This window comes from Salmo trutta, unplaced genomic scaffold (genome assembly GCF_901001165.1).
Source record: "Salmo trutta unplaced genomic scaffold, fSalTru1.1, whole genome shotgun sequence".
Classification (NCBI taxonomy): domain Eukaryota; kingdom Metazoa; phylum Chordata; class Actinopteri; order Salmoniformes; family Salmonidae; genus Salmo; species Salmo trutta.
The window spans coordinates 837,696-856,611 of record NW_021822211.1 but is presented as its reverse complement, the minus strand read 5'-3'; the positions used below and the strand labels follow the sequence as shown (position 1 = coordinate 856,611).

The 18,916-nt window shown below is 46.4% G+C and overlaps 1 protein-coding gene and 1 long non-coding RNA gene across 2 annotated transcripts in view; both read left to right on the top strand.

Moving 5' to 3' along the window:
* LOC115181015 (polypeptide N-acetylgalactosaminyltransferase 1) overlaps positions 1 to 10,458 on the top strand; it is a gene marked incomplete at its 5' end in the record, with an annotated part of 36,790 nt that extends 26,332 nt beyond the window's left edge. The window contains 5 exon segments of the mRNA XM_029743130.1: positions 714 to 894; positions 4,097 to 4,236; positions 4,326 to 4,424; positions 5,151 to 5,285; positions 10,068 to 10,458. Of these exon segments, the coding sequence (XP_029598990.1) occupies positions 714 to 894; positions 4,097 to 4,236; positions 4,326 to 4,424; positions 5,151 to 5,285; positions 10,068 to 10,214 (702 nt within the window).
* LOC115181016 (uncharacterized) lies at positions 4,431 to 5,088 on the top strand. The gene is made up of 2 exons (XR_003873230.1): positions 4,431 to 4,738; positions 4,879 to 5,088. It is a non-coding gene; the product is annotated as an uncharacterized LOC115181016 (long non-coding RNA).
* Positions 10,459 to 18,916: the final 8,458 nt, after the last annotated feature.

The window sequence follows — 18,916 nt, the reverse complement described above, 5'->3', positions numbered from 1 at the left end:
CACATTGTACAACAGATGTCCACAGGCAGAACGTGTACAATGTAATAACATGCCGTGTAGCCCAAAGATATTGCTTTTGTTGTGTTGAACTTGGTAGTAACACCTTTGTGTGGGTGAGGGGGGATTATTGTTTTACTCAGTGAATGTTATTTTGGTACACATGTAGCCTTGTGCACTTGATCGAGGTCTACTATAGTGACCACTACAATAGAGCAAACATAGAATGCCTGTTTGTTTCATTCTACTTTAGGATGTTTTTTTCTCAAGTGCAGTATTTAGATGTGTGTGGTCACACGTATTCTATTATAAAGGCTGTCATGGCTAACTGCAATATTAGTGTATTGTTTTTTCTCAAGACTTGAGTCATTTGCAGTAAAGTCTAGGCAACAAATAACATTGGATTGTTTTCCTTACATGTTTTAGCTGTGAGCCAGGTTCACATGAACCACTTTTTATTTGACACACAGAGACTGATCATGTAGATCATATTCTGTGTTGTTTAATTATTTCAAACCTGCATTTCCACCTAGCAGGGATTTTTTACGTTTTTTATGTTTCAGTGGGGGGGAAAAGTGCCACCTTTTTGGGCCCTCAACAGTTTGCATCCCTGACACACACACACACACACACACACACACACACACACACACACACACACACACACACACAGGGCTATGTAGTTGTAACATGAGTGTTTCTGGTGTGTTGTATAGATCTGGCAGTGCGGGGGGACGTTGGAGATCGTGACGTGTTCTCACGTGGGTCACGTGTTCCGGAAGGCCACGCCCTACACGTTTCCAGGGGGAACGGGTCAGATCATCAATAAGAACAACAGACGCCTGGCCGAGGTCTGGATGGACCAGTTCAAAAACTTCTTCTACATCATCTCCCCTGGTGAGTGAGTGAGGGGCGAGGGTTGCTGTGTGTCTGGGGGATGTTTCAAAACAGAAGCCAGGTATGTATTCTCCAATCAATCAAATGTATTTATAAAGCCATTTTTACATCAGCAGTTGTCACAAAGTGCTATACAGAAACCCAGCCTAAAAACCTCAAACAGCAAGCAATACAGATGTAGAAGCACGGTGGCTAAGAAAAACTCCCTAGAAAGGCCAGAACCTAGGAAGAAACCTAGAGAGGAACCAGGCTATGAGGGGTGGCCAGTCCTCTTCTGGCTGTGCCTGGTGGAGATTATAACAGAACATGGCCAAGATGTCCAAATGTTCATAGATGGCCAGCAGGGTCAAATAATAATAATCACAGTGGTTGTCGAGGGTGCAACAGGTCAGCACCTCAGGAGTAAAGGTCAGTTGGCTTTTCATAGCCAATCATTCAGAGTTACAGACAGCAGGTGCGGTAGAGAGAGAGTCGAAAACAGCAGGTCCAGGACAAGGTAGCACGTCCAGTGAACAGGTCAGAGTTCCATAGCCGCAGGCAGAACAGTTGAAACTGGAGCAACAGCATGACCAGGTGGACTGGGGACAGCAAGGAGTCATCAGACCAGGTAATCCTGAGGCATGGTCCTAGGGCTCAGGTCCTCTGAGAGAAGAGAAAGAGAGAGAGAGAGAGAGAGAAAGGGGGAGAGAGAGAATTAGAGGGAGCAAACTTAAATTCACACAGGACGCCGGATAAGACAGGAAAAATTCTCCAGATATAACAGACTGACCCTAGCCCCCCGATAAACTATTGCAGCATAATTACTGGAGGCTGAGATAGGAGGGTTCGGGAGACACTGTGGCCCCGTCCAACTATACCCCCGGACAGGGCCAACCAGGCAGGATATAACCCCACCCTCTATTGCCAAAGCACAGCCCCCATTATCAATGTGATGTTGCCGTGGTGACCTGACAGAGCGAGGCGACGGGGGGCAGGGGCAGAATAATTTCACGCAACACAGCCTCTGTTAACCTTGCCATCTCATCACTGACACACACACAGACACATATATACACACACACACACACACACAGACACACACACACACAGACACACACACCCCTGCACAGATCAGGTAGAGGACAGACAAGAACAAGGACAAAGGTTCACCTCTCTTCCACTAACAGGAAGTTTAGTGTTCACTGCTTCCTCTTACTTTAATAACAATCCCTAATCCAGAGAAGTAGATATCAAACACACTATGAGAAACATGTTTGTAAGATTCTTCCAGTCCTTTGGGTAGTTGGTGATTGTGACCATGGTGACGTGTGTTGTGTGTTTTCCACCACTACATAGAGTAGCCAGTCAAATAGAAAAGTAGCCAGCCAGGCCGAAGCAGCTCTATTTTGGTGGTCTTGGGTACATTGTAACAACTTGATTCCATCTGAGATACACAGTGAAAATATTGAATACTTTATCGAGTTTATGTCCCAGATTGGAAAAAATGTGTTGCGGTATTATGTAGAAAGACATGACTTTGCAATTTAAATGACAACAAAAGGATCAGTGTATTGTTCCTTGTGTTGGTATTGTTAGTTGTCAAGGTCTAGGCCTATATGACCAGGACTATTTTCTAAGTAGGAGAACATTAAAACTTTTTTAGCATTTAACCAGTGTTCTCTTGATTTAAAGTGTTATTTACACTTTTACTACAACATATGAATTGCCACAATTATATTTGTTCTTCAAATTATGCATTTTATTAAAAATGAAAAATGAAGTAAATAGCCCACATTATCTTGAAAAATATATTTTAAGGTTTTGTTTTTCTAGGTTTCCATTTCCCCCGTTTTCACTCTCAAAATCACATTGGATGTTCTAAATCCATAACAATGCTTAAACCACATCAGGAGACCACTTTTCAGGTCTGGGATAAATCTGATACTTGTTTTTTCGGGGTGTATTTACCCTTTAATTCAAGTGCACACCTAGCAAGAGGCTGTTGTTGAGCAGGGTTTTTGTAGCCACATATGATGGTAGATAAAACAAATACCCACTGGGTTGATGAAAATAACCCTGATATCATTCTGCCAGGTCAGCATAGGCTACTTTGTAGTTAACATTTCATTGAGACGTTTTTTGGGAGCCTTTCCATCTACCAGAAGACATTAGCTTCATCGCTAACGGCTACACAAAGTGGTAGACTCGTGCACTGCAGAAACAGACAGGGGGAATTCTCGTTGCCTCTTGACTTAGAAAGTTGCAGGAAATACGAATCACTGATGCATTCTGTTCCTGTCTTATGATCATTTTGGGGAAGTTCATTCATTTTCAATACATTTAGTTGATTCCCTAATTACAAATTAGGGAGCCAAATGAACGTCTCTCCGACGCCATTCGGTAGGCTACAGACTGACGAGATGAAAGTCACTCACTTTATCGTCCTGTCTGGCAGCCTAGGAAAGGAATCCTAGGAAATCCTTTGGTTGACTTGTCCCGATGCGACACCATGGACATATAACCATGTTGAAGGGCAAAGGGATGTAGGCCATTTGAATTTATTCAGTCAGTTCGACACCTTTTAGAAACTAGTCAACACTTGCTGTTCAGTTGTCAATCAACACACAGTAAATAGCCTAGGCCGCTCCGCGTGGCTGGCTATGTGAAACGCAAAAGAAATGAATGATTTTGTCAGTAAACAATAATTAGGCTAAGTCATGGATTTCCACTCATCGTTACCACTTACATTACATGGGACGTGCAAATTCACGAGAATCATGCTCTCTCCCACAGGTGTAAAGAAATTCGACTGCAACCAGAAATCTGTAGGCTATATAATGACGAGATGCTCATGTCTCCGCCCAAACAATGGGAGTCGTTGTCCCAAAGGTGGGAAGGCAGGCGACAAGCTTAGGTCCAAAATAAGATCATAGAAACGCATTGGACAGATTTTGGCGAGCGTGAAACCTCTTGCTTTGCCTCTTCCTCTCTGCTGCATTTCCCTGTCATCACTCGCTTTGTGGCTGACAGGCGCCTATAAATAGATCGCTAGAAGATACATATCTTTCATTCTAGCGGGAGAGGGCTGGATGGAGTAGCGAATTGAAACTTAAATGAAAAGTAGCCTAGTTAATATGAAGTGGAAAATGTAGCTGGCTGAAAATGAGTCTGTAACCTGCTGATTAGCCGACAGCTGACGCTAATGGAAAACACTGTGTTTCAGGTGTGACGAAGGTGGACTATGGTGACATCACGTCTCGCTCGTCTCTGAGACAGAAGCTACAGTGTAAACCTTTCAGCTGGTACCTGGAGAACGTCTATCCTGACTCCCAGATACCACGACACTACTACTCACTGGGAGAGGTGCACCCACGCTAAACATACAACACACACACACTAAACACACACACATTGAATCAGTGATAATTGTTGGTTGTGTGTTGTTCTGTCAGATCCGTAACGTGGAGACTAACCAGTGTCTGGACAACATGGCCCGGAAGGAGAACGAGAAAGTTGGCATCTTCAACTGCCATGGCATGGGAGGAAACCAGGTAACTAGAACTGCCATGGCAGGGGAGGAAACCAGGTAACTAGGACTGCCATGGCAGGGGAGGAAACCAGGTAACTAGAACTGCCATGGCATGGGAGGAAACCAGGTAACTAGGACTGCCATGGCAGGGGAGGAAACCAGGTAACTAGAACTGCCATGGCATGGGAGGAAACCAGGTAACTAGAACTGCCATGACATAGGAGGAAACCAGGTAACTAGGACTGCCATGGCTTGGAGGAAACCAGGTAACTAGAACTGCCATGGCATGGGAGGAAACCAGGTAACTAGAACTGCCATGGCAGGGGAGGAAACCAGGTAACTAGAACTGCCATGACATGGGAGGAAACCAGGTAACTAGAACTGCCATGGCATGGGAGGAAACCAGGTATCTAGAACTGCCATGGCAGGGGAGGAAGCCAGGTAACTAGGATTGCCATGGCAGGGGAGGGAACCAGGTAACTAGGACTGCCATGGCAGGGGAGGAAACCAGGTAACTAGAACTGCCATGGCAGGGGAGGAAACCAGGTAACTAGAACTCCGTAACTGATCAACTGAGGACAGGACAACAGTAATAAGATTACCTTTGGTGTTTATCAGTGATAAACATTAACCTGAGCAACTTCTCTGACCTGAGAGGAGAGAGATACAATGTAAATGACATAAGAGAGAGAGAGAGAGAGAGAGAGGTCTCTTGTCTTCCCATCTGACCGTGTGTCGTCCCCTGCAGGTGTTCAGCTACACGGCCAATAAAGAGATCAGGACAGATGACCTGTGTCTAGACGTGTCCAAACTCAACGGTCCTGTCATGATGCTCAAGTGTCATCACCTGAAAGGAAACCAGCTCTGGGAGTATGACCCCATGGTATGTCTGTCTGTCAACAGTAAACAACCTATCCTTGTCTTTTCTTACTACCACTGACCCTGCTGACTGTGCTAGTTGTTGTTTTATCTACCTTAAAGTAACTGTCAAGTGTTTCCAGATTTCTATGAAATATATCATATAATTATTTACAATATGAGTAAAATATATAGTTTTCCATCCAATTTTTTATTTATGAAGTATGATAAAAAGCAGCTTTTCTGTATTGGAATGGTGTGGCCGTACCCCAACAACTGAATGGTGTAGCCGTACCCCGACAACTGAATGGTGTAGCCGTACCCCAACAACTGAATGGTGTGGCCGTACCCCAACAACTGAATGGTGTAGCCGTACCCCGACAACTGAATGGTGTAGCCGTACCCCGACAACTGAATGGTGTAGCCGTACCCCGACAACTGAATGGTGTAGCCGTACCCCGACAACTGAATGGTGTAGCCGTACCCCAACATCTGAATGGTGTGGCCGTACCCCGACAACTGAATGGTGTAGCCGTACCCCGACAACTGAATGGTGTAGCCGTACCCCGACAACTGAATGGTGTGGCCGTACCCCGACAACTGAATGGTGTAGCCGTACCCCGACAACTGAATGATGTGGCTGTACCCCAACAACTGAATGGTGTGGGCGTACCCCAACAACTGAATGGTGTGGCCGTACCCCGACAACTGAATGGTGTGGGCGTACCCCGACAACTGAATGGTGTGGGCGTACCCCGACAACTGAATGGTGTGGCCGTACCCCGACAACTGAATGGTGTGGGCGTACCCCGACAACTGAATGGTGTGGGCGTACCCCGACAACTGAATGGTGTGGGCGTACCCCGACAACTGAATGGTGTGGCCGTACCCCGACAACTGAATGGTGTGGGCGTACCCCGACAACTGAATGGTGTGGCCGTACCCCGACAACTGAATGGTGTGGCCGTACCCCGACAACTGAATGGTGTGGCCGTACCCCGACAACTGAATGGTGTGGCCGTACCCCGACAACTGAATGGTGTGGCCGTACCCCGACAACTGAATGGTGTGGCCGTACCCCGACAACAATGGTGTGGCCGTACCCCGACAACTGAATGGTGTGGCCGTACCCCGACAACTGAATGGTGTGGCCGTACCCCGACAACTGAATGGTGTGGCCGTACCCCGACAACTGAATGGTGTGGCCGTACCCCGACAACTGAATGGTGTGGCCGTACCCCGACAACTGAATGGTGTGGCCGTACCCCGACAACTGAATGGTGTAGGCGTATACTAGTCATTAAAATGATTCATGCAAGTAGATCGGTGATTGGCCAGCGCATCCTCAGGAGGATGACATCATCATCAATGAGGAAATAGCAAGCATTTTTTAAACTTGTTGTTGTCGGGAATAGAGGACCAAAACGCAGCAGGAATGTGGATGCTCATCTTGATATTTATTTTAAATAAAGATAACACCAAAACAACAAAATGAAGAACGCACGAACAACAAAACAGTCTTGTCAGGCTCACACAGGCAAAACAAGAAACAATCTCCCACAACACTACACCAAACAATTACCCATATATAGGACTCAATCAGAGGCAATGAGAAAACACCTGCCTCCAATTGAGAGTCCAACCCCAATAAACTAGACATAGAAATACAAACCTAGAACATAAACCCGGAACTAACTAAACCAACACCCTACTAAATAAATCACCACCCCGAACCACAAACAAAATACCCTCTGTCACGTCCTGACCAAACAACAATTACAAATAACCCTTATACTGGTCAGGACGTGACAGTACCCCCCCTAAAGGTGCAGACCCCGGATGCACCTCATAAATAAAAAAATAATAATAAAAAAATCCCCCTAAACTAAAGGGAGGGAAGGGAGGGTGGCTGCCTTCACCGACGGCACTTGTGCTACACCCCCCCTCCCCAACCCACCTATACAGAAGGTGGTTCTGGATCCGGCCTACTGTCCTCCAGAATGCAGACAGACGTGCTCAGTTAGGCAGACTCCCATCATTCCGGATCGTAGGCAGACCTCTTCCGTTCCACACTGTAGGCAGACTCATTCGATACACAGTTAATCATCTTTAGCTCCGGATTGTCAACAGACTTACTCAGTTCCGGGTTGCTGATCGACTCACCCGGTTCCGGGTCACAGGCCGACCCCCTCGGTTCCGGGTCGCAGGCAGGCTCCCTCGGTTCCGGGTCGCAGGCAGGCTCCCTCGGTTCCGGGTCGCAGGCAGACTCCCTCGGTTCCGGGTCGCAGGCAGACTCCCTCGGTTCCGGGTCGCAGGCAGACTCCCTCGGTTCCGGATCGCAGGCAGACTCCCTCGGTTCCGGATCGCAGGCAGTCTCCCTCGATTCCGGACTAGACACTGTTGCCGGATACTCTGGACTGCACACTGGTGCCGGATACTCTGGACTGCACACTATTGCCGAACTCTCGAGGCTGGGCTGACGCACTGGAAGCCTGATGCGTGGTACTGGTACTGGATGTGCCAGTCTGGGGACACGCACCTCAGGGCTAGTGCGGGGAGCGGGAACAGGCCGAGTCGGACTGGGTTGACGCACTGGAAGCCTAATGCGTGGTGCTGGTACTGGAGGTATCAGCCTGGGAACACGCACCTCAGGGCTAGTGCGGGGAGCGGGAACAGGACGAGTCGGACTGGGCTGACGCACTGGACCGTAGAGGCGTACTGGCGGTCTCGAGCACAGAACTGGCATCTCTCTTACTGGCTTGATGCCCACTTGCCCCTGGCAAATACGGGGCGCTGGTACTGCGCGTACTGGCCTAAAAATACTTGGCCTCGCCACAGTACCCATTACCCCGAAGCACGGGACCTGTCCAGTCACTGGTTGCCCAAAAAAGGTACGGGGATTTGGCCTGGGGCTCACTCCTCGCCCAGCCAAACTACCCGTGTGCCCCACCAAAAAAAAACTTGGGGTTGCCTCTCGGGTTCCCTTAAATCCTCCACAGCCCTGGAAATGCCTCTCCTCAACTCTGTCTCCTTTTCCCGACAGTCCATATCAGATTCCCATCGCTCCCTTCTCCGCTGCTTGGTCCTATTGTGGTGGGAGATTCTGTAACGGTTGCCTTCGGGAATAGAGGACCAAAACGCAGCAGGAATGTGGATGCTCATCTTGTTATTTATTTTAAATAAAGAGAACACCAAAACAACAAAACGAAGAACACACGAACAACAACACGAAGAACACACGAACAACAAAACAAAGAACACACGAACAACAAAACAAAGAACACACGAACAACAAAACAAAGAACACACGAACAACAAAACAAAGAACACACGAACAACAAAACAAAGAACACACGAACAACAAAACAAAGAACACACGAACAACAAAACAGTCTCGTCATGCTCACACAGGCAAAACAAGAAACAATCTCCCACAACACTACACCAAACAATTACCCATATATAGGACTCAATCAGAGGCAACGAGAAAACACCTGCCTCCTATTGAGAGTCCAACCTCAATAAACTAGACATAGAAATACAAAAGACTAGAGACCACATAGAAATACAAACCTAGAACATAACCCCAAAAACCCGGAACTAACTAAACCAACACCCTACTAAATAAATCACCACCCCGAACCACATAAACAAAATACCCTCTGTCACGTCCTGACCAAACTCCAATAACAAATAACCCTTATACTGGTCAGGAAGTGACACTTGTCTTTTTGACATACCAGTTTGAAGTGTTTTTTCTTAATTTTATGCTTTGGCCACATACAAATATAGGATGAGTCAACAACATTATTTGGGTATGAGTTAACAGAATATTCACTTTTAAAAGTGACATTTTCACAGGACAGTTACTTTAAGATGAATGCACTTTTAAACTGTGAGTTGCTCTAGGTAAGAGCGTCGCTAAAATATATTTAAAAAAAAAATGTTGCTCTGTCTGTTGTGTCTGTAGAAGTTGACCCAGGTCTGTTTCTCTGTTGTGTCTGTAGAAGTTGACCCAGGTCTGTTTCTCTGTTGTGTCTGTAGAAGTTGACCCAGGTCTGTTTCTCTGTTGTCTCTGTAGAAGTTGACCCAGGTCTGTTTCTCTGTCTGTTGTCTCTATAGAAGTTGACCCAGGTCTGTTTCTCTGTCTGTTGTCTCTGTAGAAGTTGACCCAGGTCTGTTTCTCTGTCTGTTGTCTCTATAGAAGTTGACCCAGGTCTGTTTCTCTGTTGTCTCTGTAGAAGTTGACCCAGGTCTGTTTCTCTGTCTGTTGTCTCTATAGAAGTTGACCCAGGTCTGTTTCTCTGTCTGTTGTGTCTGTAGAAGTTGACCCAGGTCTGTTTCTCTGTTGTGTCTGTAGAAGTTGACCCAGGTCTGTTTCTCTGTTGTGTCTGTAGAAGTTGACCCAGGTCTGTTTCTCTGTCTGTTGTCTCTATAGAAGTTGACCCAGGTCTGTTTCTCTGTCTGTTGTGTCTGTAGAAGTTGACCCAGGTCTGTTTCTCTGTCTGTTGTGTCTGTAGAAGTTGACCCAGGTCTGTTTCTCTGTCTGTTGTCTCTGTAGAAGTTGACCCAGGTCTGTTTCTCTGTCTGTTGTCTCTGTAGAAGTTGACCCAGGTCTGTTTCTCTGTCTGTTGTCTCTATAGAAGTTGACCCAGGTCTGTTTCTCTGTCTGTTGTCTCTGTAGAAGTTGACCCAGGTCTGTTTCTCTGTCTGTTGTCTCTGTAGAAGTTGACCCAGGTCTGTTTCTCTGTCTGTTGTCTCTATAGAAGTTGACCCAGGTCTGTTTCTCTGTCTGTTGTCTCTACAGAAGTTGACCCTGATCCACGTCAATAGTAACCAGTGTCTGGACAAGGCCAGTGAGGAGGACAGCCAGGTGCCCAGCGTCAGAGACTGCACACACACTCGCTCTCAACAGTGGCTGCTGCGCAACGTCACGCTGCCTGAGATCTTCTGACTGCCGCACACACACACACACACACACACACACACACACACTGACGGAGAGAGAGAGTGAGAGGAGGGAAGAGGAGGAGAACAGAAGGGACAGTCCACGCTGAATGGGATGAAGCAGGGCTCTTCTATGGCGGCTGGGAGAGAAAGAACATGTTTGGACTCAATGGAGGAGAGACTCATACTTTTATCAAGAGAGACTGGTGATGTTTTAAAGAGAGAGAGACCTGCACCTGGAGAGACATGTTAAAGAGAGAGAGAGAGAGACCTGCTCCTGGAGAAACATGTTGTTAAAGAGAGAGAGAGAGAGAGAGAGAGAGACCTGCTCCTGGAGAAACATGTTGTTAAAGAGAGAGAGAGAGAGAGAGAGAGACCTGCTCCTGGAGAGACATGTTGTTAAAGAGAGAGAGAGAGAGACCTGCTCCTGGAGAGACATGTTGTTAAAGAGAGAGAGAGAGAGAGAGAGAGACCTGCTCCTGGAGAGACATGTTGTTAAAGAGAGAGAGAGAAAGAGAGAGACCTGCTCCTGGAGAGACATGTTGTTAAAGAGAGAGAGAGAAAGAGAGAGAAAGACCTGCTCCTGGAGTGACATGTTGTTAAAGAGAGAGAGAGAGAGACCTGTTCCTGGAGAAACATGTTGTTAAAGAGAGAGAGAGAGAGACCTGCTCCTGGAGAAACATGTTGTTAAAGAGAGAGAGAGAGAGACCTGCTCCTGGAGAGACATGTTGTTAAAGAGAGAGAGAGAGAGAGACCTGCTCCTGGAGAGACATGTTGTTAAAGAGAGAGAGAGAGAGACCTGCTCCTGGAGAGACATGTTGTTAAAGAGAGAGAGAGAGAGAGAGACCTGCTCCTGGAGAGACATGTTGTTAAAGAGAGAGAGAGAGAGACCTGCTCCTGGAGAAACATGTTAAAGAGAGAGAGAGAGACCTGCTCCTGGAGAGACATGTTGTTAAAGAGAGAGAGAGAGAGACCTGCTCCTGGAGAGACATGTTAAAGAGAGAGAGAGACCTGCTCCTGGAGAAACATGTTGTTAAAGAGAGAGAGAGAGAGACCTGCTCCTGGAGAGACATGTTGTTAAAGAGAGAGAGAGAGACCTGCTCCTGGAGAGACATGTTGTTAAAAAGAGAGAGAGAGAGAGACCTGCTCCTGGAGAGACATGTTGTTAAAGAGAGAGAGAGAGACCTGCTCCTGGAGAGACATGTTGTTAAAGAGAGAGAGAGAGAGACCTGCTCCTGGAGAGACATGTTGTTAAAGAGAGAGAGAGAGAGAGAGAGAGAGAGACCTGCTCCTGGAGAGACATGTTGTTAAAGAGAGAGAGAGAGAGAGAAACAAGGTTCTGTGTTGCTCACACCTTCCATGGACAAGGCAGTCTCCCCAACGCTGCAAACTCATCACTTATGTTTACCTGACTGTGTGTGTGTGTGTGTGTGTGTGTGTGTGTGTGTGTGTGTGTGTGTGTGTGTGTGTGTGTGTGTGTGTGTGTGAGAGCAAGTGCGTTCTCAAGTAAAGGTGGCTCATTAGTAATTTTGGAGTTTGGAAATGAACTCTGGTGAACTCATATGAGCGAGCCAGCATGTGTGTACATGTGTTGGGATATGCCCTCCTGTTGCAGTATTGTATGACTGTGCATGTATGAGGACAGCCCCATACAGCTGCACCTAGCAGTATCTGTCTCCCTCTAGTGTTCCTCCCCTGAGTTGCAGCCTGAAGAGAGACTCAGAGAGAGGAGATGGAAACAGAGAGGGGGGACTCAGAACTCTCCAGCGAAGCACCAAGGAACAATGCGCTGAACCACAAACTGAACTGAATCCCTAATTGACGGACCTGCACTCCTACAGACAGATATAGAGACAGAAATAATATGTTTGTGATATACTGAGATTTCTATGTAGACTTTTTTACATGTGTTTGTTTATTACTGTGAGAGTTCTACAGAGCAGCGACTGTAGTTTATCTGTCTGTTTATGTCTTTAAGGTAAAGTGTTTAACATAGAGCTAATACGGCTGCTGGTTGACGTTGCCCTTAACCTCCTCAAATCCTAACGTTAACCATTATGGGTAGGAAACAAGAACTGGTCATAGATCAGTGTCCGGAGGCAACTTGATCCTCCTCCGCTAATACACACGTGTACACACACGGCCCTGGGCCTCTGCATATCTGATGTGATGGATCTAATGATCACAGTAACACACACACACACATAAATAATCCCTCATACAAACACAGTATACACACGTACACACATACACAAACAGAAATAAACACACACAAGCTGAACTGGACTGTCACTTTAATCTTCTCTATCATATTTACTTCCTGAAGACGTCCTGATAAAACACTCCAATGGCTCCATCCTCCATGGTGTGTGTGTGTGTGTGTGTGTGTGTGTGTGTGTGTGTGTGTGTGTGTGTGTGTGTGTGTGTGTGTGTGTGTGTGTGTGTGTGTGTGTGTGTGTGTGTGTGTGTAGTACTAACTCCAGCCCGTCAACTCCACTCTTATCAGCACATCAGTTTAATGCGATTTCTATATCACTGAACAGCACCGTGGAGCTGCATAAACTGACCAGAGGTCAGTTAAGGGCAGTATCTCAGTTTCATACATTGACTTCTATGCTTTGTATCGTTAGAATAAAATGGAGGCGGTTCAGGAATGCAGTAAATGTTTGATCATGAATGTGGGAGAGGGATGTAAGGTGTCCTACAGTATCTCACTCCATAACCACACTTATATCTTTCTGGTCAACACAGACCTTTCTGTTCATATCGCTCCTTTACTTAACATTTCAACACAGATCTCTCTGTACATATCACTCCTTTACTTAACATTTCAACACAGACCTCTCTGTTCATATCACTCCTTTACTTAACATTTCAACACAGACCTTTCTGTTCATATCACTCCTTTACTTAACATTTCAACACAGATCTCTCTGTTCATATCACTCCTTTACTTAACATTTCAACACAGACCTTTCTGTTCATATCACTCCTTTACTTAACATTTCAACACAGATCTCTCTGTTCATATCACTCCTTTACTTAACATTTCAACACAGACCTTTCTGTTCATATCACTCCTTTACTTAACATTTCAACACAGACCTTTCTGTTCAAATCACTCCTTTACTTAACATTTCAACACAGACCTCTCTGTTCATATCACTCCTTTACTTAACATTTCAACACAGACCTCTCTGTTCATATCACTCCTTTACTTAACATTTCAACACAGACCTTTCTGTTCATATCACTCCTTTACTTAACATTTCAACACAGACCTTTCTGCTCATATCACTCCTTTACTTAACATTTCAACACAGATCTCTCTGTTCATATCACTCCTTTACTTAACATTTCAACACAGACCTCTCTGTACATATCACTCCTTTACTTAACATTTCAACACAGACCTTTCTGCTCATATCACTCCTTTACTTAACATTTCAACACAGACCTCTCTGTACATATCACTCCTTTACTTAACATTTCAACACAGACCTCTCTGTTCATATCACTCCTTTACTTAACATTTGACTTATCATTTTGGTTTATCTCTTCTTTTTAGTTGTTTTGTATCACCTGCTTTTATCAGTTTGCCAGTCTGAGAGATGACGTCTATCATTAACTATTTCAACCTCCTCTGTTGGGGGAGGGGTTTACACACCGTTCTGACATTTCATTGGCTCATCTTTGCTGTGGAGGTGGGTGGGGGGGCTTTACTTGACGGATTCATGTTTGATTGAATGACTACGATAAAGATGTGTGATTTCTGATTGGTGGGTTTTGACTGTGAGACAGGCGAGGACTGTTTGTATCTAAAAGATGACTCTTGTCGGGGAGGGGCGGGGTTTGATTGACAGCTGTATGAGTTATATCCAGGCTTCCAGACTGAGCTGTTTCAAACGTTGTAGAAATAAAAGTCAGAACGTTTACAGAACACCACAACGACAACATGGACTCCTGTCTCTCTCTTTACTCACATATTCATGAGACAACAGATTATCTTGAACTCCGCCAGTGATCAGTCCATCAGTGATCAGTCCATCAGTGATCAGTCCACAAGTGATCAGTCCACCAGTGATCAGTCCATCAGTGATCAGTCCATCAGTGATCAGTCCACCAGTGATCAGTCCACCAGTGATCAGTCCACCAGTGATCAGTCCACCAGTGATCAGTCCACAAGTGATCAGTCCACCGTGATCAGTCCACCAGTGATCAGTCCATCAGTGATCAGTCCATCAGTGATCAGTCCACAAGTGATCAGTCCATCAGTGATCAGTCCATCAGTGATCAGTCCACCAGTGATCAGTCCATCAGTGATCAGTCCACCAGTGATCAGTCCATCAGTGATCAGTCCATCAGTGATCAGTCCACAAGTGATCAGTCCACCAGTGATCAGTCCACCAGTCATCAGTCCACCAGTGATCAGTCCACCAGTGATCAGTCCATCAGTGCTGGTCTGACCTAAAGAGATGTGTTCTATTTCTATGGTTGATTCTGTGTTTCTTGACTGATCATGCTGAGAACAACATTAATGGCAACGTTCTTTTACACACATTTTGTCTCTTAGTGACCTTTCAACCTTTGACCTTTCAACCTTTGAAATCTTGTAACAACAAGAGATTGTTATAAAGTAATATAGTCTCTGTTAAACTTTACCCACCCACCCTTACCCAGTGTTTAAGATGATATGATAGATTGTATGATAGACTGATGCCATCACACAAACACACTGGAGAGAGGAAAGAAGAACACAACGGTAAGAGCTGTCTCCTAATTCTGCCATCTGTATGAACTTGATAGTGATTATATGAAAGGTGAAGACCTAGGTCTCTTTTTCAAATGTGCCCTGTACCATACAACATATATATATATATATATATATATATATTGCCTGAATGGTACCAGAACATCAAGATGTATTTTGTTCGAGCAATACAGGACTGTATCTCTCCAGGAACAGGGCTGGAGTTAAAACCTCCAGGACTGTATCTCTCCAGGAACAGGGCTGGAGTTAAAACCTACAGGACTGTATCTCTCCAGGAACAGGGCTGGAGTTATGACCTACAGGACTGTATCTCTCCAGGAACAGGGCTGGAGTTAAAACCTACAGGACTGTATCTCTCCAGGAACAGGGCTGGAGTTAAAACCTACAGGACTGTATCTCTCCAGGAACAGGGCTGGAGTTAAAACCTACAGGACTGTATCTCTTCAGGAACAGGGTTGGAGTTAAAACCTACAGGACTGTATCTCTCCAGGAACAGGGCTGGAGTTATAACCTACAGGACTGTATCTCTCCAGGAACAGGGCTGGAGTTAAACCTACAGGACTGTATCTCTCCAGGAACAGGGCTAGAGTTATAACCTACAGGACTGTATCTCTCCAGGAACAGGGCTGGAGTTTAAACCTACAGGACTGTATCTCTCCAGGAACACGGCTGGAGTTAAAACCTACAGGACTGTATCTCTCCAGGAACAGGGCTGGAGTTATAACCTACAGGACTGTATCTCTCCAGGAACAGGGCTGGAGTTAAACCTACAGGACTGTATCTCTCCAGGAACAGGGCTAGAGTTATAACCTACAGGACTGTATCTCTCCAGGAACAGGGCTGGAGTTAAAACCTACAGGACTGTATCTCTCCAGGAACAGGGCTGGAGTTAAAACCTACAGGACTGTATCTCTCCAGGAACAGGGCTGGAGTTATAACCTACAGGACTGTATTTCTCCAGGAACAGGGCTGGAGTTAAAACCTACAGGACTGTATCTCTCCAGGAACATGGCTGGAGTTATAACCTACAGGACTGTATCTCTCCAGGAACAGGGCTGGAGTTTAAACTTACAGGACTGTATCTCTCCAGGAACAGGGCTGGAGTTAAAACCTACAGGACTGTATCTCTCCAGGAACAGGGTTGGAGTTAACCTACAGGACTGTATCTCTCCAGGAACATGGTTGGAGTTAAAACTTACAGGACTGTATCTCTCCAGGAACAGGGCTGGAGTTAAAACCTACAGGAGGGTAGCTCTCCAGGAACAGGGCTGGAGTTATAACCTACAGGAGGGTATCGCTCCAGGAACAGGGCTGGAGTTAAAACCTACAGGACTGTATCTCTCCAGGAACAGGGCTGGAGTTAAAACCTACAGGACTGTATCTCTCCAGGAACAGGGCTGGAGTTAAAACCTCCAGGACTGTATCTCTCCAGGAACAGGGCTGGAGTTATAACCTACAGGACTGTATCTCTCCAGGAACAGGGCTGGAGTTAAAACCTACAGGACTGTATCTCTCCAGGAACAGGGCTGGAGTTTAAACCTACAGGAGGGTATCGCTCCAGGAACAGGGCTGGAGTTAAAACCTACAGGACTGTATCTCTCCAGGAACAGGGTTGGAGTTAACCTACAGGACTGTATCTCTCCAGGAACAGGGCTGGAGTTAAAACCTACAGGAGGGTATCTCTTCAGGAACAGGGTTGGAGTTATAACCTACAGGACTGTATCTCTCCAGGAACAGGGTTGGAGTTAAAACCTACAGGACTGTATCTCTCCAGGAACAGGGCTGGAGTTTAAACCTACAGGACTGTATCTCTCCAGGAACAGGGCTGGAGTTAAAACCTACAGGACTGTATCTCTCCAGGAACAGGGCTGGAGTTATAACCTACAGGACTGTATCTCTCCAGGAACAGGGCTGGAGTTAAAACCTACAGGACTGTATCTCTCCAGGAACAGGGCTGGAGATTAAACCTACAGGACTGTATCTCTCCAGGAACAGGGCTGGAGTTATAACCTACAGGAGGGTATCTCTTCAGGAACAGGGCTGGAGTTAAAACCTACAGGACTGTATCTCTCCAGGAACAGGGCTGGAGTTATAACCTACAGGACTGTATCTCTCCAGGAACAGGGCTGGAGTTAAAACCTACAGGAGGGTATCTCTCCAGGAACAGGGTTGGAGTTAAAACCTACAGGACTGTATCTCTCCAGGAACAGGGCTGGAGTTATAACCTACAGGAGGGTATCTCTCCAGGAACAGGGTTGGAGTTAAAACCTACAGGACGGTATCTCTCCAGGAACAGGGTTGGAGAGCCCTGGTTTAGATCCAAGTGTTCTTGCTGCTTAGATCTATATAGTAGCAGAGATAACTATTAGGCCAATGAAACAGCCCCCTTGTGTACCTATACATTAAAACAATGGCGTAGGCCAGATTGCGGATATGGTGCCATCTCTGACACTTAACCATGAAATGCTGATGGTTTTAGCGTTGATAGTGAAGCACGGTTCCAGTCCAGAGATGCTGAATCCAGATATTCTCACAGATCTTTCTGATGTCAAGAGTATTTTCATTAAAGCACTTCTCTATTTCTTGCAAATAGTCCGGGTAGCCATTTGGTTACCTGTTCAGGAGTCTTATGGCTTGGGGGTAAAAACTGTTGAGAAGCATTTTTGTCCTAGACTTGGCACTCCGGTACCGCTTGCCATGCGGTAGCAGAGAGAACATTCTATGACTGGGGTGGCTGGGGTCTTTGACATTTTTTAGGGCCTTCCTCTGACACCGCCTGGTGTAGAGGTCCTGAATGGCAGGCAGCTTAGCCCCAGTGATGTACTGGGCCGTACGCACTACCCTCTGAAGTGCCTTGTGGTCAGAGGCCGAGCAATTGCCGTACCAGGCAGTGATGCAACCAGTCAGGATGCTCTCGATGTTGCAGCTGTAGAACCTTTTGAGGATCTCAGGACCCATGCCAAATCTTTTTAGTTTCCTGAGGGGGAATAGGCTTTATCGTGCCCTCTTCACGACTGTCTTGGTGTGTTTGGACCATTCTAGTTTGTTGTTGATGTGGACACCAAGGAACTTGAAGCTCTCAACCTGCTCCACTACAGCCCCGTCGATGAGAATGGGGACGTGCTCGGTCCTCCTTTTCCCATAGTCCACAATCATCTCCTTAGTCTTGGTTACGTTGAGGGATAGGTTGTTATTCTGGCACCACGGAGTGTGGTGGATGTTAGTGACGGGTGTTTAACAGTCTGATGGCCTTGAGATAGAAGCTGTTTTTCAGTTTCTCGGTCCCTGCTTTGATGCACCTGTACTGACCGCGCCTTCTGGATGATAGCGGGGTGAACAGGCAGTGGCTCGGGTGGTTGTTGTCCTTGATGATCTTTATGGCCTTCCTGTGACATCGGGTGGTGTAGGTGTCCTGGAGGGCAGGTAGTTTGCCCATGGTGATGCATTGTGCAGACCTCACTACCCTCTGGAGAGCCTTACGGTTATGGGCGGAGCAGCTGCCGTACCAGGCGGTGATACAGCCCGACAGGATGCTCTCGATTGTGCATCTGTAAAAGTTTGTGAGTGTTTTTGGTGACGAGCCAAATTTCTTCAGCCTCCTGAGGTTGAAGAGGCGCTGTTGCGCCTTCTTCACCACCCTGTCTGTGTGAGTGGACCATTTCAGTTTGTCCGTGATGTGTACACCGAGGAACTTAAAACCTTCCACCTTCTCTACTACTGTCCCATCGATGTGGATAGGGGGGTTCTCCCTCTGCTGTTTCCTGAAGTCCACGATCATCTCCTTTGTTTTGTTGACATTGAGTGTGAGGTTATTTTCCTGACACCACACTCCAAGGGCCCTCACCTCCTCCCTGTAGGCCATCTCGTCGTTGTTGGTAATCAAGCCTACCACTGTAGTGTCGTCTGCAAACTTGATGATTGAGTTGGAGGCGTGCATG